Genomic DNA, 24,190 nt, shown 5'->3' on the forward strand with positions numbered 1-24,190 from the left:
TCAAGTGAGTTTTCTAACATAAATACAATATACAAAATCACGATCTGTAGTTGCCTTTTCACTTAGATTTCTAGATATACAAATGCATATTCGATGTCTTGCTACCAACATTAATTAATACTACAGCAGTCAGAAAAAATAACTGTAGCTTAATACCTAATGCGCTATCTTGTGGGAAAGTAAACAGAATTCAGTTCCAGGGTATTTTTCAATCAAAGAAAGAAGCACATTCTTTTTTACGTGAAAAGATTCTGGGGAAAGAAAAAAAAAAGTGCTTCACACCTGGAAGTGAGTGCAAGACTGCTAATAATAAAAAGGAGATGAAAATGAATATATGAGAAAGAAGTGACTTCAGAAAGACAACAAATAAATATAAATGGAACTAAAAGAGATATGTGACCAGATGAACGGGAAATAGGCAAGGCAAGCAAATATAATTAGGAAGCAGAGGAGACAATCTAATGATGTGCATGGGGGATGAGATCTACGTGATTCAAAACAAGCTCACTGCAGTGTCTGGAAGTTTTTCCATTGCGTTTTACAGTTTGGAGAGTGGTCCAGAACAGCAGAGAAACTGATCAGCACAATTCAGGGGAAAATGACATGAAACCCTCTCACGTTGTCTGATATCTCATCCACCAGTCTGTGCACTAAGCTATCTGTGAGAAGCCAAATTCAGAGGCAGCCTAATAAATTTTACCCTTGCTACACAGCTTTTGAAAACACAATCTGGCTCAACTCAGGTGTAGAGTCACTGCAAAGCCACCATCATGGCCACTTACTAAAGTGAAAGAGTTAAGTAAAGTTTGAGGGCACTGTAAAGAAGAAAGGATGGCTACAGTCCCCCTTGTCTGTATGGCACAGGGATAGCTTATAAAGTGCTGAGGTCTGTGACAGAAAAATTACCAAGTCTGATTTTCTGGTTTTGGAACAGAGACGTCCTTACCTTGCAGATACATTTCTTCTCCTTCCGTGAACATTTGGTTGCACCTGCTGCATCGTGCACAGCTTGGATGATAATGCTTGTCACCTGCCTAAACAAGAAAGAGAAACGAGGGATCAATGCACTGTAAACATTGCTCACAATTACACTGCTCTGTAAGCACTCCATCTGCTAACAGACCACAGTCATTTTTCCTCTAGTTCACCTGTTATAATACTGCTCTGATGATGTGACAGTAGCTATGGGGACGTAAGACCTGCCGTTCTGGTTCAATCCAAAGGTCCAGTATCCTGTCCTCAACAGAGGCCAGCAGTGACTACGTGGGGTAAAAGACTACAAGAACAAGACAAGATAGAACAGCCTTTCCTCTTCACACGTTCCCATTCAAGTAATCAGTGATTTAAAGACTTCCTGGTGAAAGGCTATGTCCCAGTCTCTCTATTCTCCATGACTTTGCCCAACAGCTTTTTGAATCTCACTTACCAGTCCAAAGCAATCAATGTTACACTGCAGCTAGACATTTGTGCAAACCTGCTGCCTCCTCCTTTTGCAGACAGCACGTATTTTCTCAATTGCTCCATTGTTATGGATGAGTTTAGACAATGAACGACAGTTTTCAACCTGCCATTTCATTCCTTGGCTGCTTTCCCAACACTGCTGATATGGGCAACTCCTGGGACCATTAACCTAAATCACAAATGCCTGACTTCAGAAGCTACTTGGGTGCAGGCAGCTTGAGCTGTCTGAACTATCAACCTAAAGATTCTAAATGCTGTAGATCCTGTTACCCAAATCCACTGAGTCACTTAAATACACATCTCTTCAATACAGTGATACTCATAAAAGACTAGGCTGATCAGGTTTCAAGCCTTTAAGGACATGAAAAATCAAGGCACAGATACGATTGTGATTTCTCCTTGGGAGAAACTAAGCATGCAAAGCCCACATCAGGCTTTTTGAAAAATAAATAAATAAATAAATAATGAATCCTAAAAAAAAAAAAAATCCAAACACTTGAATAGTGACAATTAATGGATTTTAAAAGGCTTTAAAAATGTATCTGATTTCTTAACATGTTAACTTCAAATGCTTTTTCACAAAATATTCCCTATCAACTGAAATATTATATGCATAACACCGGTCTGCAGCATAGGGCTGCGAATATTGAATGGGTTTCCAAGGTAGATCTCCAACTCAGACAGCTCAACACTCACCAGTAGAAGCTGACATCCTTCTCTGCACTTTCTGCCGTGCACAATCAATATTGTATATACAAAGGAACAGGAATTTTATCTGTGTTTGGTAAAAAATAATCCCAACTTTTGAGCACTCCTCAAATTCTTCAGCAGAGTGAGGGCCCACAGAGCTGCTTGTCACAAGCGATTTCAGGCATATTTCATTTAAAGATGATGCCAAGCCCATGTCCTGGAAACTGCTCCCAGTTAATGAGATATAAAAAATTCCTAACAAGACTGAATCACTGCTGGAAAGCATCTTGTCCAAACAGGAAGACAATGATTACAAAAATATATATGAACTCATAGAACAGGAATCTTTTCTGGGCTCGCCTGTCTCATCCAACTACAGCATATCTCTGCTGCATAATAGAGCTCAGATTTTCAATAGGCACATGGATTTTTCTGAAATAAATTCATAGTTTCTCAAAACGTATTCAGTAGGGTAACTAAGAAGCTGTATAGTCTGAACTGGGAAGAGTACAGGTCCTGTTATATGATTATTAATTAACCCCTGACATATCCCATCTGAGATGGGGCCACGTCTCATGAGATGTTATCCAAATTCCCAGACACAAAAGACTGAAACAACACTGGTCAAAAGCTTTTGTAATTTCAGTTAACTGCCAAAAAGTCTGTACATTGATACTGTCAGATTAATCAGGCTTTATAAAGAAATAATTCCCTACCAAGAACGCCAACAGTAAACTACGGCAATGGAGTTTTAATGGATCCAGCAGAAATATCTATAACGTGAAAGCACCATGCTGTGTGGACAATAGAAATCAGGCATTCACATCCAAACAGTTTCAGCTTCTGTTCTTCCAAGCTTTGATGTGTGTGTGTTTTAGGAACAGAATGACATAAAACCCCAATGTATTAATCAAATGTTGCATTGCACTGTCGCAAGCAAAACTGCTAAATTCTTTGGTTGTTGGGTAGTTATTCTGGCAGTAGCCCAGGCTTCTGATTTTTGTGTTCCTTATTTTGCAGTTAATTCACAACAACTTGGGTCAGTAATTTCTACTAGCTCCATTCATCCTTCGTCCTAAAAGGATCTGTATCTGGTCTACCTGGTGCTAATACTGGCGAGTCTTTCACTTGCCGTGATCAGCTGACAAACATGCCATTTGTTTTTCTCCTCATCACAAAGCTCTTCTTAAGGACACCTGGTACATCTGTCAGTTGATTATGACTTCTATAAGCAGCCTACACATTTGAAAAAGTCAGGTTATTTACAGGAGAAACAAATCCAGGATTCATCACAATATTGTGCGTAAACCTGTGGCCACTCTGAAGCTTCCCACTCCCCAGAAAAACCTCCAATATGCTACTGTCAATGTAATTTATATGATGTACACATCTCTTTAAAACAGCCGAAATGTTTATCAGATCTCTCCCCAAGGCTGTAACGACTGGCCAAATGTTAGCCCAGTGCGAGCGGTGATGAAGGAACACCACGCCCCTGCTAACAGACGCTTGCTAAGTGGAAGCACTAACCCATCCCGCACTAGCCAGGTTTTGCTGGAGTTTTGTATCACAGCAGCTGCAGATGTTGCTGAATGCTTCAAAACCAGTTTCATCCATTTTCTACCTCAGTAGTGTTTCTATGACTCTTCAGCGGGTATCCACTAGGAACCAATCTGCATCTCAGCTAACCCAGGGCTAATCTTGCTAAGCCTGACTTGCCATCATCGTCTGAGAAAGCTAGTTGCTAAAAATCAGTCATTACAACCCATTAGGAAAAACTTCAGGATCTACAGGGAATGAAATATTCACGCTTTTCAGATATTTTTTTTTTCTTTTTTTTTTTTTCTAGCTCTTAGGCTACTAAAACCACATTCAGCACAGTCAGCGTGAAGTCTCCTGTAACCACATGCTGCTGTACTGGGGGCTGTAAGGCTTACAGCTCAGCCCTGCTGGCAGTACCAAGCACCATTACTCAGTGCACATTTGCCCTGAAGATTCTTCAGCTGAAGTGTAAGAGGGTTAAAGGCACTTGCCTTCCCACTATGCCTCGCTCTCCTTACCCCTTCCCAAGTTCACTTCATGTCCAGAAACCTCTTGCAGTTGGTTTGCTACTCAGAAACTTCTCAGCTGGCATCTTGCACCCTGCTGACAGCAACAAATCACTTCTTGTTCAAAAAAACAGCTATTCAGTCTTTGGGGACTTAAAGCCAAAACTGTACCGTTTCTCATAGGTGTCAGGGAAGGCAATCATGGGTTGCACGAAAAAATTTAAACACAAATGACTCCAACCCAGAAGATACAAATACAGCTGCACGCAAGCCGATGTAACGTGCTCCAGAAGCCAGCCTCAGTCCCTGCTTTGAGCACACCCAGCCCTAATCCCAGGACCACAGTACTTCAAAGGCCAAGTACCACATTCTTGGAGTCCATCTCCTCCCTCATGCTGTACCCCCAGCTCCCACAAGACCAACTTTTATTTTCTCAATGCTTGTAGAGCTCCAGTCTGATTAAATAAATGTTTTTCTCTTTGGTGAACGTGAGAGTTTAAGATTTCCTATTACTCATGCCTTCAGTCCTGTTCTTTCCAGCACAACGGTGAACAAGAGCCAGAAAGGACAATAACAAGAATCCCACCAGGAGTGCTCACATGCCAGTGGGTCTGGTGGAGGAAGAACTAATTACCAACAGACATTTTCTGTTGGCCAAAAGACACAATTAAGTGCATTTTTGCTGTGTTACATTTGCACAGCTGCACTCACTCTCCATTCAAAGATATCCTAGCAATCACCTGACAAACAGCTATTAAACACGTAGAAAGCTTCATTTTTCTAATACAACTTAAATGCAAAAAAAAAAAAAGATACGTAGTTTTAAGAGTACTTTAAAAAGTTTTTTTTTTTTTTTTAATGAAGAGCTATCACAGCTCTGTGATTGACACATCTAATCAAATATTTACTTCTACCACAACTCTAAGGAGGTTGACCTGATTTCTCAGCTCTCTTAAGGACTAAGGAGCAGCACAAAGAATAACTCAGACTCATCTTTAAACCCCTTAAGGAATGTCATGAATTGTAAAACAGGAACTGTAGCAGTAGCCTACCATTTTCCAGGGAAGCTTTATTTTAATTACTCGCAGAGGTCACAGAATCTTTCACCCTGTTTGATGTTCAGGATAATATCAAATGCCATTGTTTCCTTCTCTGCAGGCTTCTGTGATCTCACAGGCGGGTGGAACAGCACAAACACTATGAAGACCAAAATTTGCTTTTAATAACATCCTGGCCTAAACTGTCCACTCACTTTTCCCAGGCTCTTATCTGTTCAGCAAGTCACTACAACAGATACAACAATAAAAGTGCAGCTCCTCTGCTTCCAAAGGACATCTGAATCTCCCGTAACTTTCTCTGTTATTACCAAAGGAAGGACAATGTAATACAATTTAAATTCTGTAAACACTCTAGCTTGATAAATCCTTGTTTGATGTGCATCTTTAAAACGAGGACCTCCTGACGTTGTTTGGAGTACTAATGTCACCACCCCCTTTGGAGAGGAGCAGCTCCCAGCAGAGCCCTGCCCTGCGCAGCCGGAGCAGCGGGAAGCAGAGCTCACACTGGCAGTTCCCAGGCTGTAAGAAGCACGTGAGGGGGAAAGTGGGAAATGGAGCGTGAGGCCATAACTCTAAATCTGAATGACAACCTGCATGCAAGGGACGTGGAAGAACCGCAGAGCCTTCCATTGACTGCTGTGTTGTCTCGGGCAAGCCCAGACTGCAGCTGCCAGGAACACTTGCACTGTTCTTTCATGCCTGCTTTCTGAGTTTTATACAACATACTTCCCAGCATCCCAGCAGTGACTACCAGTGTCATGCTATTACATTCCTTAACAGATGGACTATATCAAACTTTTGGAACTTATTACTGTTAATTCCATCAGCATACAGTATTATTATACTCATTAGTGGCTGCTAATAGCAATGCAATTATTAGCTGCTTAGAATATCATTTTTCTTTATAGAAAAGATGTGAGTAATGCTTCAGGCTAAATCTCCAGTGTTGCAATTGGTCTGCTAGCATGAAGAATCAGCCCTCCTGGGAGCTGAACATCAACCAGACTTACTGTGCAGTAAGGCCCTGGCAGCCACCTGTGACTGCACTGTTCTCATTTTCCTGCAACACCCAGCAGTGAGCAAGTTGCACACAAAGACGAAACATGCTAAACTAGGGGTTCCTTATGGCAGCCATTCATCCTGTCTTCACAGAGCAAATGCACCTATTGTTACACACCATACCACTGCTAAGAACTTACATTCTCCACACAGTTAACAGCAGGAGGTTGTTACTTCAAAGATAATTCCACTCAGCTAAGACATGTACCCGCAGAAGCTCCAAGTGGCCAGTTGACCAGACTATTCTTGACCAGTGACCAGAGTATTCTGGTCTGTACAGAGAAGCAAAGCAATAGCAGACCCACCTTTATTGTTGACTGCCAGGATTTCTAGCGTCATCTCTATTAGGATGCTGGGTTACATTTATGCACAGAGAAATCTAATCCCAGTGACTGACCATGTAGTTAATCAGAGAGAATTCAGAAAAAATACACGTAGTAGATTGTATTAAGGTGTGTGTATGTCCTGCAAAGTAAGACTAACTGTTGAGTGCGTGCAACATTTACACTATGTTCTGTCTTGTACTTGTAGCACATAGGTATGCAAATTGATGGTATTCTACCTAGTCTCAGGCATCTCACTACTCTATGCAATTTATAAGTCTTCTCCCATTATTATTTGGACTGACTGGATCTAGGATCTAGAAGGATACTAAATTTATAAGGGTCATTCACATCAGAGATGCAGGAGTTAAGATAATGACTAGTGTCACTATGGCTGAGGAATGTAATCTAAGATGCATGTTTTCTGTTCAGAAATAAAAGGCCAAAAATCAGGGAAAAGTCCAGGTTCATAAACAGCAGTTCTCACGTTGATTCATTGAGAGTCAATACAAATCTGTGAATTCACTGTCTTTGTGACAGACATTACTAGTATACTTAATTAGAAACTACTTTCTCAGTCAGCAGAACCGCAACTGACTTCAACCTGCTGAAATTTAGCCAGAAATGTCAATAACAAAGCTCCTTCATATCTTAAAAAATAAAAACAAACAAACAAAAACTAACCTCCCCCTGAAACAAACAAAAAACCTACATCTGACAGATATTTCATAGATCAGAAGGCACTGCACCTGACACCTGGTAACAAATATTAGACTTGATCCTAATGTAAACAGGTTATTTGCAATTCTAAAAATTAGCGATTCCATTCCGATCATGATTTAATTGTGTAGACAGACAGAAATAAAGAACAACACTGTATGTTCATACATGGAATTTTAAAGGAACATATACCTAGATCTTAAAGTAACCATGAAAAGATAAATCCTTGAATTTTAAAGACAGCCTACTGAATGTCCTAAATTGTGTACTGTAAAAGACAAACAAGAAAATTACCATGCTCCATACTCTTTTACACAGAAAAAGCATAAAAATTAAGATAATTAAAAAGGTAATGTAAAAGGTAATGTTTGATACTGTTTGTTGGACAATGATTTTTTTTTAAGTGTTTGCCATGAGACTACTTTTACAAATTAAAAGACTTGAATAATTTGTACTCAAGAGTCTTAAAAAAAACCTATAGCTAGGCAGTTGTCTGACAGATGGATGCGTTAGCAGGGGGGAGACAAACACATCAGAGATGACTTCCTTCTGCCCTCAGCATGAGGTACCTCTGCTACTGGCCCAAACAATATAATAAAAACAAATCTAAAAACAAATATAAAAGCCTTTCCTTGTAAATTTGCTGATGACTCAAAACAATGCTTGTTTAAGCTACCTAAAATCCAACAAGTACATTTGAATAGCCTAATACAGAATGGCTGCAAATCAAGCAAGCAGGGCCCTGGGAGACTGAGCGCCATGTTGTAGGCCACAGCCACTGAGGGAGGCACTTGGAGATCATCATTAGTAACCTCCTGGAAAGAGCTCACAGAGTACCTCAAATGGCTGGTTCTTCCGATCATTTGGTGTGTGCAAAGAACATAACGGGATAGCAGAAGGAAGGTTTTGCTTCTGACTATATACTGCAGCATCACTATTATAATACTGACAAGTGGACACATGGAATTGCAGAGTAGTTCAGTGGAGAGCCACCAAACCAACGTGAGCCTTAAGCTGTGAAACTGAAGGACTCGGAGCCAAATCATTACTGAGAGAGAGAGGCTTCAAAGACGAGTGGAGCACAATGGAAAACTAATTAAAAGCAAAGAAGAGATAATAATAGGAAAGAGAATGAGCTTTTCAATCCCACCAAAAAACAAAAACAAACAAAAACAACTGTGACATCAATGAGCTGCAGTTAGACAAATTTAACCTCAAAATGAGGTAACTTAAACAGCAAGAGGGAAAATCTGTGACTTTACGATCATTCTGCAGCCTTCATGACAAGACAGGACAATTTCCCAAAGGATAAGATTTGATTTTTATTATTTTATCATTATTATCATTATTTTTAGGGAAAAGCTCTATGATTTTGAAAAGAGAAGGCCAAGGAAGACGCTTTTAGCAGTTCCTCTAACCTTAAAATCCATTCCAATGGACCTTATATAGACAGAGGTATTTACACATGCATCAAGGCCAGGCCTGATCTGGTGGGAGGTGTCCCTGCCCATGGCAGGGAGTTGGAATTAGTTGGTTTTTAAGGTCCCTTCCAACCCAAACCATTCTGTGATTCTAAACTGCTACCAGGGAGCACAGGAGCAAACCAACAGAATAATTAGAGTCAGAGCCTGAAAAATTTACTCCTCGAGCTGTCTTGGCAAAGCAGCAAAATTCCTGGTATAGCAGGAGCTTTGCTGCTGGAAGTGAGCTTTTGTTGATGCAGTTTGCGGCTCAGGGAGACAGTCCAAGCACAACGCCAGGAGCAGATCGGGGCGAGCTGTGCCGCATCAGCACCGGAGCTGTTACTGCCATGGCTGCTCCAGCACAGCACCAGCACCGGGGGCTCTGCAGAACGGGCACAGCTGAGATAGCTCAGCGCAGGGCTCAGCAAAACTCCTGCTAGCCTGCTCAGCAGGCAAGCACCTTCCTGTCAATGAAGGATGTGAGAGTTTGGGGCATTAAGTAACTCACCTTGGATCAAAATTAATTCTTGCAGCAGATCCAAGCAGAGAACTCAAATTCTCAGACTCCCAGTCCAGCAGCGCTTCTGAGTAGCGCACCACCAGATCCAGATAACCATAGCTGATTTCCTACCTAATTAATATAAAATTGTCTTTCCAGTTTTCTGTCAGAAGGCTGTTTGTGGAACCGTGCAACCTCTGGCATGCGATTTAGCAACGCCTGGTCTCCACTCCAATGTCTGCATTCAGTTCAGAGGGAGTGTCCCAAGAACAACACAGAAAGAAGAGTTGGGAAGGCCAAAGGAGGGGGAAAAGAGATTAAGCATGAGATCACACAGTACCTCAGCAGCAAATAACAAGAGGACATAAAACAAAGGTAGCCAATAAGAAACAAAGTAGAAATAAAGCACTCAATATATGCTCACTTGTATCTGGTAGATCCCCACATTATTCTAATAGGAAAATATGCCAGGAGTGAATTGAGTAGAGTATTTTTTTCCTTTTGGTGACTGGTGTCTGCTCTTGTAGCAAACTCATCCTAGTAGTCACTGTTGTTCCAGCTACCCTGGTCCTATAACGCTTTAAAAAGTATAAAAAGTATTTTATCCTTGATTAACTGCAATGCTACCTGCTACCTTTAGAAAATTCTTCCAGTAAGAGGTCACAATAAGCAACAGGTGACCATCTAGCAAAGGGACAGATATTCTTCAAATACTTTCCTTCCCAAACACATCACTCAACTCCAGAGTCACTGATACATAATTTTGAGACTGAATTTGACTACAGCGAGGCATTTCTGAGGAATCCTTGCTTTGTAATTCTGGCCAAAATGCCATCAAGTTAACTGAGTGAATAAGTTAATGCAGAGAAATAGTTGTCTCTTTTTCAAACAGAGTAACTTAGAATCAGGTGTCAGACCACCAACAGGTACTTGGTTTAAAAGCAGAGCCTTTTATTTTTGGCAGAGGTCCATTTTGTATTGTTTGTCAGTCTTCTCATACAGATCATTTCTAATTACAGATGCAAAACTATGCAAGCACACTTTTGAATCCTAGCTGACATGAACATCACATCAGAGTATGTTTCTCAGAGCCAAGACACAGTCATTTTACTTACTACCTTGTTTTCTTCAGTCACGTATAAAATCAAGGTTTCTAGTTACCGCAGAAAAATGACTCCAACAAAATAACCATGATAGAACATGTTACTCTGGTGATGAACAGGAAAGAGATAAATGGACATAAAGTAGAAAGGGATACCTAACATCATTTGCTGCCATCAAAGTTTCACTTGAATACAGCATCTCTATGACTGTTGCCTCAACAGCACAGTAGTTCAAGGGTGCTGCTGAGAAATCTGCTTGAAGTTTTACTGCCTCAGTTCTTATTCTCCTCATTCCTAGGAAAAAAACATTTTGCAGCCAAGATGCAACTACTTCACAGAATTCAAAGCAAAACATTCATCTGTATGCATAACAAATCTCTCTCCAAGTCCTACATGTACAAGTCAAATTCTTAACACACTAACTCATACTCAAGTGATTCATGGTGCTCGTTTCAGAGACCTTTGTGAACTACGGAACACCCCAAGCCAGTTTCACAGACAGTTTGAATGCCAGCATATCTGTGTTGCTGGTGATGCACAGGTGCACCTCTTGCTATGTGCTCTTTTTCCCCTCTTACAAAGAAAATAGCTTGTAATAAATGTCATACAAACCAGGTATCTATCTAAAGAACAATTACAGCTGTATGACCTTCTAATGTAGCATGAGCATGCAATTAAAACCTACCTACTTTATGCTCCAGGTGGTCATTTTAAACATTTAATTACCTGCAAAATACTCAGGTAATCATATTTCTTCATCTTTAAAGCACCCAGATAAGTAAAGAGACACTTGGGTGTTAATTGTGTGGACTTCAAAGTTCCTAGGTTCCAAACTTCGTCAGGGAAAGCACCCTGACAAAGCAGACAGAAGAGAAGACTGAGTCCTCACATAGAGGATATTAAGCACAATACCTGGTTGGAGCCTATTACAAATGTGTGACATCTATAGACTTGCCTCAACAAGCTCTTCTCCACTTCTCAAGTTTCAAACTGGTTTCTGCTGCATTCTTCCCAACAATTACTTTTTACTGGGGACAGGTGTAAGTCCCACCCTGCCCTTCTACAAGTTAGGAGCAAACCCTCCACTTACAGAACCTAAAAATGAAAGATCACAATCTTACAAAAAATATTTGACCACTTAATCCATTTCCATTGTGATCTCAGTCCAGGAAAATCAAAAATTAAACTGGCTGAAATAATGTCATGATGTCACAGATTACCTCACATTCCCCTAGCACTACATCCCAACTGAAAGCGAGACCATGACAGTGGTTTCAGTGTAGTACTTTGGTGCAGGGATCATCAGTAATTTTATACCTCTTTTGTGGCTGATTGTGGTGCAAACATTTAAAAAGATGCAAAAATAAATAAATATATATGCAAAAGTTTAAAAGATGAATTACAACGGAAGAAACAAGAGTAACTATAAAATAAAAATCCAGTATTATGTTTTCCCTAAAACAGACTGTGCCAAGAAAAGAATACGTTCTACAGTGACAACCACGCAATAGAGTTCTTAACACAGGTACATAACAAGAAAAATAAAGTAGCCCAGGTAATTTACCATTCCACTGGGAAAAAAAAAAAGAAAGTATGTTATGTGCACCTCTGTTACAGGAAAAAACTACTTGTTTTAAGTACCTGTTGTGTGCTACCGGAATACGTGCAATAGTTATATACCACAGAGGCAGCTCTTGGTGGCAGTAATCTTTTTACTAATATAAATGCCTCTACTAAAATGTCATTCTAAAGTATTTTAGCAGCCTGCTAAAGTTTATCACTAATACTTAGTGCAAGAAACACTCTACAGAATATTTAATTAAAACAAACAGGAAAAAGCTATAGATGCTGGGCTAGGAAACATAAATCCTCATCAGCAAGACTGTACACAAGAAAGCAATTTATATAGATAAGCCATTATTTTATAAGCACCTGCAAGACTTCACAAGTCCCCTCGTGGCAATAAGGAAGCTTTAATTGGTTATTTTTTCAAATTACTCGTTACGACTTGCTCTCCTTATTCACCATCTTCTTAACATTCCTCCCTTTTCTATTGATGTTCAAATTGACTAAGGGATGGTTTCAAAACCACTGCCGAGAAGTTAATGCCTTGTGATGATGCTGCCATAGCAACTGAACTTGTGTTAGGGCTCTGTCAACTCCAGCTAATTGCTTTTACTATATGTCAAGCCTCTTCTAAATACAGATATCCCTCTTGCCAAGTTCAATCTTTTGAGTTTAAAAAAGCAAAGTCACCAAAACCCCGTTGGAAAGATATTTACATGTTTTTTTGTTTTTTTTTTTAAGTTATTATATTTTATTGGATTTTTTTTTCTGGAAGTATATTAATTCTAGATTTTTGACCCTGTGCATGGTGTTGTGTTCTGTGCAATTACACATGCATATTTTTATCAGGGAATGGTAGTTTGAATTAAGTCTGTGCTGCTACTCAGCTACATAGACAAGCTGGCTAAAACATTTACTAACATCCCTGAGTTATTATACTTTTAATCTCCCCATTTCTACACAAACAAACCCCACATTAAAAACAATACAAAACCCAACGTTTGACATTAACTAAAAAAACATGTTTCTGAGCTCAAAGGCAGGGAAACTGGAAAAAAAGTTCTAATCTTATTGCTATGCACCGATTCTCCAGAAGTGATCACAAGATCTAACATACTATATTAAGAAGTATTTGAGATAAAGAAGTGTATTGTTCCTCCGTGCATCTGCAATCAGCTGCAATCAGGAACAACCAAGCTCTGTCCTGTTCTCACCTATTCCTGGCAGTTTAAAAATGTTAGCTACACTCTCCCACTAAAACACGGGATTACACATACCCCTTTAAAAAATCCTGCTGGAGCACAGTAATAATAGTACAGATATCCTATTCTGATATTACTGACAAGCTGTTCAGTCACATCACAAAGCTGTATCCCCTCCCCAAAAAGAAAACTACTCCCCTTCTAGTTCAGATCTGGTTTCACAGGAAGACATTTACCTTCTGGTAAGAATTCCTCAGTCTAACTCCATCCCTGCTCGGCCGGTGGGCAGACTCCCTCCACCTCCTTACAGACCACGAGCAAGGCGCCCCTGAGTGCACCCAGCCCTCAGCCTCCCTCCTCCTCCTCCTCCTTCTCCTCCTCCTCCTCCTCCTCGTCGTCTTCTGCTCTCGCTCTCCCGCCCGCCAAGCCTGCACGCTGAACACACGCGGGCACTGACTCGACCAGCTCACTCAGAGAAGGAAACGGGGAAGATCCTGGCCCAGGCAGGGGCAGGGCCACTTCTCATCCATCACTTGTGTGTCACCGCTCGATGGTGAACATTTTTTCCCTCAGGGACAGGTGTCTACCGAGTATGAAACCAGCACTCTCTGGCTCTGGAAGTTATTAAATTTTACTTGCACAGCTTCTGAAGAATTTACATGGCCTCCTGGGTGTTAGTCTAGTTTTGTCAGAAGCACTTAGTTACGCCGAGCTTGTATTCTGCTCTGATTCAGGCGAGTGCAGGAAGAGCACAGGGGCCGCTTCTCTCACAGGCGCATATATCCTGTGTACTGCCAGCACTCTGCGGGTGAGACCATGCCTCACACACATCCTGTTAGCCTTTGATGAACGCACAGTGTGCCCTGTAAAACAACCCTATTTGATCTCTTCACAGGTATATACCACAATCGAAACAAGCCCTGTGGTTTGCTGTATGTACCTGTCTGGCTGTGAGGGCAAACACAAGGCAAACCATCGCAGCAACGTGCTTCTGCTGTTTTTTTTTACCCCTTACCTTGTTGGTTCGGCAACACATTCGTGTTTTCTGATTTATTAGAAGAGCAGTAAAATTAAACACAAAGCAAATCACAGAACTAACAAGGCGTGCACTAAACGCTACTGCTTCTCTTGTGTTATGTAGCCTTCTGCTGCTGCATTTTTCTGCTGTGTGAGGATGACAGTGCTGGCTGGGAGATGCTGGTTGAGAGCAGCTGAGTTCTCTCCCAAGCCTATAAAATGTCCAGACCAGTGTGGTGATATGAAAACAGAGTGGTAATACGTCCTTCAGCAATTTTCCTTAACACACCACCAAAACCAAACCCTTTTGCATACATCACATCATCAGTCTTTGTTTAAACTACTTCCTTTATAAAAGTGCTAGACATTTTAAATCACCTCGACCTTTACTACTGGTACAGGCTGCATCATCTGAGTCTGGTAAGTGACACATTTTGTGATACTTCCAGGATAATCACTATGAAAACAGCCCCATGAAATATATTTCATTCAGCAGAAGAATACGTTTGCCTTTCATTTAAAACTTCTGAATGGAAGTAAAATATATCTGTGTTTGTTTTAAGAGATTCTCTACACAGTTCTTTGATCTAGAAGATGTACAGGTGTAAGAACACAGGACAGGTGCATGAATACCCTGCAGTACCTAAACTATGTCCTGTACTGCAGAGAAGGGTGATGATTTCATGTGAGCTTCTCAATCTAGCCCTGAAATCAACACTTGAATAAACTTACAGGCCACACAGGCTCACATTCTTTGCCATTTAAATATGTATACAGTTTCCTTATACAACCACGGCAGCTTTCTCTCTCTCTCTAATTATTATTATTATTTATTTCTAATTTCTGAAGTCAAGGTGTGAAGGAGAGAATTGGTATCTGAATTAGGTGCAGCACAGATAAAACATCTTAAAATTCTGGCACATCAAAGTACAGCATCTAGAAGTTTCCTCCATATGAAATGCAACCTCTTAAGTATACTCACCCTCTTTAAAATAAGGGGAAGCTCAGCATAAATTACTATATCAAAACCATTTAGAACTTGACCTTGCAGGCTGAAGTCAAAGAAGGCTTCTGGTTTCCTGGCATTTCTCTTTCCGGGTCCATCTGTTAAAATGGCATTATGCCACTGCTTACAAGGTGGCATGCGAGTTTCAGCAGTGCTCAGGAAACAAACACAGGGCAGCCAGCAGCCCACCAGAACAGGAACTCAAGCTATGCACAGCCAGGAGAAATCACACAATGGCTTTTTATTTGCTAATGAATAGTAAGCAAGTAGCATTAAAAAAAAATTAAATGGGTAGAGTAGCCAGATGGTTGAGGGATTTGACAGTAGATATAGTAGATATATACATCTTGATCTCCAGATCATGAGATCAAATCCTAGTCATATTAGTAATAGAAAATAAAAGTGAAAATCTCAACACCTGAATTTTATTCTCAGGCTTTCTGTCTGATTTCATGCATGTTATTTGCCTGTTTCTCTGCCTTGGTATCTTCTTTCTGCAAACTAAAAGAATACTAAGGAGTTTTGTAAAACACTTTAGATAAGCACAGATAAAACGCAAGGGTATAGGCACGATCCACCATTCTCTGAAGTCAATGGAAAGCTTCTCAGTGCTTTAACATATTTTGAATCAAGCCCTACAGGAATAATTATATTGTGCATGATAAACACATGAGGCAAAAATGATTTAAGCCAGCATCTTTCAAATAGCTAAATATGTGCTGAAGTTTACTCGGATTTGTGGAGTTACACATGTCTACAGAGAGATCTGTAGGATTAAGACCAGATGGACCATAGGCAAGCCTTGAAGCTATGAAGACAACAACTTAGTGGAAAGTCTATGTGACGGTCCTTACTCTCATTATGGCATTACTGCCTGAGAAGAAGTTTTTCACTGGAGTTAAGAGGAAATGAGTAATTTGCCATAAATAAAGCTTCCTTTCTCCTGGAGAAACCCAAGGAAGAACACTGATCTCTGTTGTCTTGACAACAGTATCATCAAATACTCAAGTATTAAAGTATCCTGCATGCTCAAGGAAGTTGCAGTATCTATTTCGTGTTAGATACTTATCACATTCGTTGTGCTGGCGTGCAGACTTATCTATCATCTGAGACTATTTATCACAGAAAGCTATGGGCAAAATAACATGAGAAATACCTGAGCTGACTTAAATGCACACGGTATTTTTTTCTTATGTACTTTTATGGCTATTCAAAGTTGTCAGATCTATGGTATAGAAAAAAAGGAGATTCTTCCATGAGATGTGGATATTAGCAAAATATATGCCGTTTTTTTCAGTAATGCATTTCAAAACTGAGCAAATAAATCATCTCTACAGAATGCTGGAGAAGTTCTATTTTCTTAAGGCTTGAATCTTAAAACGTTTGAGCTCAAACCTTGGCTTTTCTGACAAAGTTTGCTGAATGTGCCTACAGGGCATAGCACAGCTGCCTTCTGAGATGAGGACTCTTGGGCCAACATTAGCTTCAGCAGTGGTTGTCTCTCTTGCTGACTGCTCAATGTAGAAGACTAAAGCCTGATTTTTCAGAGGTGCAAAGCAACGATGAGGGATAAAAATGAGCGGGAGCTGAAAGTCTGAGATGTTGCAAAGCATCTTAAATTTTCTGTAAAAAAAATTAAACTCTTATTGAAAAAACAGGTATCACCTGCCTCCACAAACAAAGCTCAGATTCACGCTTTCATTTCTCTTCAGTTTTCCTGCTTTTCTACACTTTCCATCTAGTAAAGTAATAAGAATGTGCAGAAAATAAAGCAGCCCTACAACAACAGCATTCTGTTGATTGCTTCTGATCCATTAGAGGGAAGCGTTTGCATACAATGTGCCACATACTTCCCCTGTAATATCTTCACATCATTGCGTTGGATGAATATTATGAAATAATATATAGCAGTCCTGACATAACGAATATTTTATTGACATATTAAATGAAAGACATGGATCAGATTAATATTTCTTATTAATAAAAGCAAAATACAAAGCCAAGTAGCACTTGAGCTGCACAGTGATGCCATAATCTCCACCTCCTATAACTGTGCTACTTCACGCCAGTAACGTGGTTTCATTCCCAAGAGAGGCAGCAGGACAAGAGACAATGCACATGATATTAATTGACAAAAAAGCCCAACTTTGCCAAAGAAACACTGCTTAAGAAAACAAGGAGGGAAAACAGTAATCTGTCTGTGAGAATCCCGAGCTTCATCTAAATTAAAACTTTAGGTGTACTGAAAGGTTGTGGGTTTTTTCCTGTACAGGCTAATGAGATTTTTACTTGTCCTGCCTCAAAAGCATCCGCAGCCCTCCATGAACTGTAGAATCCTGTTCTGTGAATTATCTTCCGTGACCCTCTGGCTACTTCCAATCTCTCATCTCCTTTGTTACCAGAGGATTTATGTCATGCTCTGCCCCATCCTTTAAATTACCTTTTCTTCTCAAAGGGGATTCATGCTGACACATGATTTTCTCATCTTATGTTGCCACTTATTAGTGCCTTTAGTCTAATTTAGAGACATTAGTACTGCTCCTTTAGAACTGTGCATCTCTGACAGTGTACAAGATTTCTAGGAGGAGACAAGAAACTAGCCCTTGGTTCTAATAAACTCCTCCTATTATTGAATATTAGCTGTATCTTCTAAGCATCTTTTCAAGTGCCACCTAATGACAGAAAATGCTTGTATGTCTCTCCTGCATCTGCATTCCCAGCTGATACGTGAAGAACTCTATTCATGGACTATCCAGGCTACTAAGATGTACTGTAAATCAGTCAAAGCAATGTCTGAGTCTCCCTGACCACAAAATACTGTGTTTTTTGGTGAAAGTCTCTAAGGACTTGTCCACTCTACACCTGTCACATAGCAGTAAGCTTCAAATGCCATTTAAAACAAATCAGGAAAGAGCTGTGTTACAAGTAATTCAATTTCTACATGCTTTATTTTTTGGTCTTGGTTAGATATCGAGAACTATTGCTGCCCTCTACTGTATTATTATGGGTTGTGCCTCTGATAATCAATGAGATCCATGAATATGCAAGCAAAAATTCTAGTTTTACCTACAATTTCACATGCTTAATATTTCCATAATATCATTCAAAAGGTCTGTTTCTATTTCATGAGCATATTCAGATCCTGCTGGGGCTAGGTCACATGAAGAATCTTTATCTATTTTCTCTGACTTTGACTCTTACATGAGGTTGGACACCTGCTTCATTACTTTTATTTCAGCAATATGTTGTTTCTTCTTCTGATAATAAATATCCATAAGAAGAGAAAGAACTACAAGGCAAGAAACCAACCTTGAGGCCAAAATGACTGCAACAAGGTTCTGTCTGGGACACGAAGACTCTGATAAACTGAACTTTAGCTTAGGTTGCGATGGAGAGCTGAAACCTAGTTCAGTTGAACTCATCTTCCCCTGGCCTCAGCTGATTCAGCTCTGAAAGGATATAGCTCTAGATCCTCTCAGAAACCTAATTTTCTTTCTCATTGATGCTAGAAAGTGCAACGGGAATGCAACCTTTCTATATTCACGTCCACTACACAGAAGGCTCTGAACAGAAATAGCTCATTTCTTCCCAGCTCTCTGCAGACTCAAAGAACCTCCTCTTTTATTATTTTCATCTCCATGCCTCTGAATAGATCACATTGCTTTCAGCAATCGATTGCACAGGTTTGAGCACCTATCATGTGCTGTGTAATAGAGTAACAGCAGAAATAGCATCTAAAGTCATGTTAGAATATTTTATGCTTCCCAGTCTCACAAATCCAATTACTTCTCTCCTGCAGTGCTTCCCATTCCTACTATGCTGACTACTCTCCAATAGAGAGTACTAAACTGAAAAATTCATCAGTAGATGTGAACAGATAAGCAGATGGTAGCAGACCTCTAGATAAAAGCCAGAGACACAGCCTTTCTAACTCAAGGGAAAAGTCAGACTGTTCTCACTAGTTATCTTTGTGGCTCTCCAAAAGAATTAGAAACACACTGCAAAGGAGTCAGACTAAGATCACAGCTAACTGAAAAAGTGTACTTCCTCTCAGTAGAAGCACTGACAGGTACACCAGGTGTCTACATGCTTTCTGAGTCTCATTTGGTGGCTACTGTCCTGGCTAATATTCTAATATTGAACTAGAGACCTCCAGAGCTAGAAACTCAAGCTGTTTCCACTTTACATCAAATCTGAAACTTCTCAGATGAGGGCAGACACAGCCCTATACCAGCAGTAGATGGAGCACAAAGAAGAGAACTTGTAATACACATTTAACTAGCAAATTCCATCTGTTTTTATTTTGGTAATACTTTCAGGTTTATTTCTTGGACTCACTAAAATAGTACATCTGGTTTCCTCTCCAAAAAATACACCTGTAACTGAAGTTCTTCCTGGCTTTCCCATTTCTTCCACTTTCTTTATTATATAAAGGTGATTTTGTGTTGGTTCCCCCCTTTTTTCCCCAGGAAGGTTGAGTATTAAGCATATCTAAATCTGGAGCCAAGCCACACGGCCCCACTATAGGCCTAAGCTCAAAGGTCAGGTTCTTTCCATTGAACATAGAATCCTATATGGAAGGGAGGTAACAGGTTTGCTCCTCATATTTCAATGATAACACGACAAAGAAGGTCATCTGCATTTTTACCCACTGAACAGTTCTGTGATGACACAGAGGGATCCATGCATAATTCAAGGATCCCATCTCACGGGACTAGTCACAGCCGTGGAAGACAGTACTGACAACAAAAGATATGCAACTGTAAAATGATTTGGCCAGATGCAAAGAGAAGACAGAGGATTCCAACTAAAAGTCAACAAAATAGACTGTTCAGACATTTTCTGTTTGTGCCTTCTCATTTCTAACATACTATTTCCAGTACATTTCTCCCTCGCCTTGTCAGCATCATTCATATCATCTGGCCTTATCTGAGAAGAAAAATCTCAGGTACACAACCCCCCTTCATGACTATATATCTCAGAATACTCACAGTTGTCAAAGGTTATGATTCCAATACTCAAGTTACCTCTATAAATATATCAAATCTGACACAGAATAAGAAATGCAACAGACTTTGCACATCACCACTAAAAAAGAAACATAGAAATCACAAATCCATAGAAACTAGTGTAATTAATTCTCTATCACATACTTTCCCTGATTACTCCAAAGGTAAAACACTTGAAAATATTTCTGAAAATTAGCACCTTTGCTCTAAAATCAGCAGTAAAACTTTCCCATGAGAATTTTTTTATTTTTTGTGGTTTCGTGAGAACATAATGGGATGTGGCCCAATTCTTAAACTCCATCTTACAAAGCACATACCTCTAGGACTTTCCCAGTAATGAACTGGTGACATGCTTCACACTTGACTCCAAAAAGAACCTGATAGTCCTTTTCACAATAAGGAGCACCATCTCTGAAAAAGAAAATCCACAAAATATAAAGCACCTTTTAATAAACAGGTTACAGCATGACTTACATTCTTCCCTTGTTTTCACTCAGGAACTCCAACGAACAGCAATAGGCAAATGGGAGAGAATTCAAGAGATGTATTTTGCAGTAGAAGAAAAAAAAAATCATATTCTCATAATTCTAGAATTATTTCTTCAAATTTCCAAAAAGGAAAGGTATCCAACCTCGAAACACTGAAGCAAACCTCATTCTTAAGAGCAGACTCTAAAACTACAGGTGGTACAATTCTAGAGAAATTAGTGGAACTCTGTCCATGGTGATGAGTGGAGGTCATTCAACAAAGAAATCTTCGTAGTCTGTGAAGAGCATAACCAGTTGCTTCTAAGTGTAAGGTCATGGATGTTTTTGGTATGAACAATGAATACATAGTACAAATGGAAGCACCAATCAGAGCTTAATACTATTTCTCAGGTGTTAGCATTGACCTTCTTTTAAGAAATTACAGAATTTATTTCATTTTATTGATTTATAATATTATACATCCCACTATACTTACTGATGGGTTTGTGAAACATACTTTATTTCCCTACATTTTCTCCTCATTATATACTTGAAGAGGAGAACAAAGACTGTATCTTCATTCCCTCTGTTTTATCATTACAACACTTTTTCCCGTTCTCTTCCTCTGCCCCTCCTTACGTTCAATATTCTCTTCATTATTTTTTTATTTGGAGTTGAGAAACACTGACAAGTCAATCACATCACATTTAGTCTATTCTGTAGCAAAAGCAAACAATGGACAAGTTCCTTTTTTTTTTCCCTCAATATCAATGTTGGAAAAAAAACGGCAAAAAGCTGTATCTGGCTAACACAGAAAACACAGGAATTCACTCAACCTCTTGTGGGAGCATTGAGATATATCCCCTTCTGTACTGGTATTAAGTAGGGACTACTATCATTAAACATCACATTTCAGTTGCTCTTTCCAGTTTACTTCCCTTCCTCAGCTCAGCTCTCACTGACAGGAAAGAATTTTGATGTATACTGAGAGGTGATAGAAACTCAATATCAAAAGGTGAACTTTGCTGCAAGCTCTTCCCTTCCGGCAACAAGAACTCATGCCAAGAGTGCAGGAGAGTTGCAGAGGCTACTTACTTGCTGATGTATTCCCCAGTTAGGACCTTGCCACAGGCCTTACACTTAAAGCATCCCAGGTGCCACTGCTTATCCAGAGCTAGCAATGCTTGTCCATTCTTTATGTCTCTTCCACAGCCAGCACAATCTGCAAATAAACAAACAAATGCATTTGTTGTCAGTTACCTGGTACACTGATGCTCATTAACCATACACCAATCTCTGTACTTGGTAACCAAAGGGGAAAGCTACACAGCTATGCAAAGACATGTCTTCCTTTCCGCAGAGACTTACAGATCCCCAATGAAGATACAGTCTTCTTTATTACAGACATATTCAGCAGAGGACAGAAATCTCTATCCTGTTTTTCACACTTTGTGATTCAAAGATTGCCAGGTAAGCTTTGTACAAACTTGAGATTTTGTTGGGAAGCAGCTATGAACCATCATCCAGAAAAGTACCAGCCTTCCAAAGGAATCAGTGTTTTTCTCATTTTGCTCTTTGCAAGATCTGGAGTGCCAAAGTGAAGCTAAGGAAGGAGGCCTGGGCGAGTGCCACCAGGATGCTGCAGTCTCCCATTGGGTGGCAGCAAAGCCCAGGACGTGCACCCAGCCATGGGCGGTGGCACGTCCCAGCCCAGGAAGAGAGGAGAGAACATTTTTAGCAAGGGCCTGAGGCAAGGGTGACAGCAGTGTGACAGCACTAAATGCTATATGACGGGGCATGTTGTGTTCCACCTGCAGGTGTGGAAAACAGCAGCTCTCCTGGGCTCTAACAGGCACAAGCACTCTCACTCGGGGATTTTGGTACTACCCAGTAGCCAACGCTCAATTTTTGCTGTGATTCAGAAAGACAATTTGAAGGCAGACAGCAAACCTGAAGCCCGGAGCCACCGAATGCCCTCTGTCCCAGAGGATGCCACAACATCTCACGTCACATCAGAAATCTTGGGCTCAGCCCTGAGCTCCCATTCCTCTCCATTCACATATAAGATACTCAAGAGATTTCTTGGCAAGGGGCAGTTCAGTGCATGGGGAGATTTGACGAGACCGATGTGGGACACAGCAGGGAACCGCCGGCACTGTGCTGGAGCTTCTGTGACTGAGGGAAAGGAAAGCCTGGCAGAGCGGCGAGGCAGAAAGGGAATGCCCATCAGCTGGGACATACTTGGAAGCCAGAGACAAAACAGAACAAAGTTTTTTCTGTATTTTATTATCCCAAAACTTGGTGTTCCTTTCATGAATGTAACATCCTCTCCACATGCCTGAAACATCAGCAAGCGGCCTCAGAACAAGACCAGTTCCAGCTGACTGAACAGGTACAGCCCGGACACCGTCATCTCCTCAGTTTTACAGCCCAGGTAACACCACACCCTGCAAAAGGGCAAGTCCAGGTTTATTATAACAACTGACAATAAGAGGAGTGTCTCCTTTTGACACCCAAGGGCCTGACTTTTGTTTGCTGGATAATGGACAAGGCCAGCCCCAAATAGATGCTGTGCATTCCTGCTAACCAGGTCACTATTTGCAGCAGGCCTCTCTATCAGCATTCTTCATGCCCTTGAATCCCTTAAGAGAAGAGGCCCAAACACCACGGTATCTTGTAATAAAATGCAAGTCACAGACCAATGATGCAGCTTGGACTTGAAAAGCAACCCTGAGATGTCCTAAACCCAGGGCTTTGCTCTAAAGGACAGAAGTTACAAATTGAAATTATGAAATGACAAGTACTGACAGCACGTAATGGATCCCTCTGCTCTTCTGTGCCATTTCGAGGCTTCATGCCACTCCACAATGACAGCAAGGGCTGGAACAGGTCACTGAGAGAGGCTCTGGAGTTTACAAAATGGGACTAAGGGGGAGACAAGTGAACGTCTGTCAGGATGCCATTGGTACATTGATCTTCCCTTTGGTTTGGAGAGGATACTACATTATCTCTTAAGGTTCCTTCCAACTTGAAACCATGCAATACACCTACCAACTGTGAGAACAAACGGAATCTTTCCTCCCATCCCAGTGGATGCTGAGCTGCAGCTTTAATCAGCACCCATTTCTCAGCTTCCTAGCACTCCTGCTTCTCCCTGCTGTGCCAGCTTCCACATTCCTGACCTGCGGTCCTGCCAAACCATGACACATTCCCTGTTACAATAATCCCTCCAAAAATCTGCTTTATTTTCCGTGCTTTTGGCAGCTTTATCCAGACAAGTTTTGTGAAGCTGAAATTTTGCAGATATGGAACCAAGAAAGAGATTTTTTAAAGCACTTTGCTTCACTTCTACTGAATTTCTGAAGCCGAGTCAGAATAGAACTGCCTTCTACAAAGGGCCCACCCAGTCCACAATCTTTGGCTTTCCTGGTGCAAAACGCAGTTATGTGGAAGAAATAGGGATCCATGAAGTACGCCCACCTGTTTACTTGCTTCCTGTAAG

General features: G+C 40.5%; 1 protein-coding gene across 24 annotated transcripts in view; it reads right to left on the minus strand.

Moving 5' to 3' along the window:
• Window positions 1-24,190, minus strand: part of ABLIM1 (actin binding LIM protein 1) — a 190,297-nt gene that overhangs the window by 55,378 nt on the left and 110,729 nt on the right. For 22 of the 24 annotated variants that reach the window (XM_040563189.1, XM_040563194.1, XM_040563195.1 and 19 more), the window contains 3 exons: window positions 21,784-21,910; window positions 20,539-20,632; window positions 947-1,034 (listed from right to left, as the gene is read on the minus strand). In XM_040563189.1, the coding sequence (XP_040419123.1) occupies window positions 947-1,034; window positions 20,539-20,632; window positions 21,784-21,910 (309 nt within the window). Of the gene's footprint in view, window positions 1-946; window positions 1,035-13,425; window positions 13,711-20,538; window positions 20,633-21,783; window positions 21,911-24,190 lie in introns of those variants that run through there. The other 2 variants (XM_040563208.1, XM_040563207.1) reach the window with 2 other exon arrangements.

The sequence above is a fragment of the Cygnus olor genome, chromosome 7 (genome assembly GCF_009769625.2).
Source record: "Cygnus olor isolate bCygOlo1 chromosome 7, bCygOlo1.pri.v2, whole genome shotgun sequence".
In the NCBI taxonomy this organism is placed as follows: Eukaryota; Metazoa; Chordata; class Aves; order Anseriformes; family Anatidae; genus Cygnus; species Cygnus olor.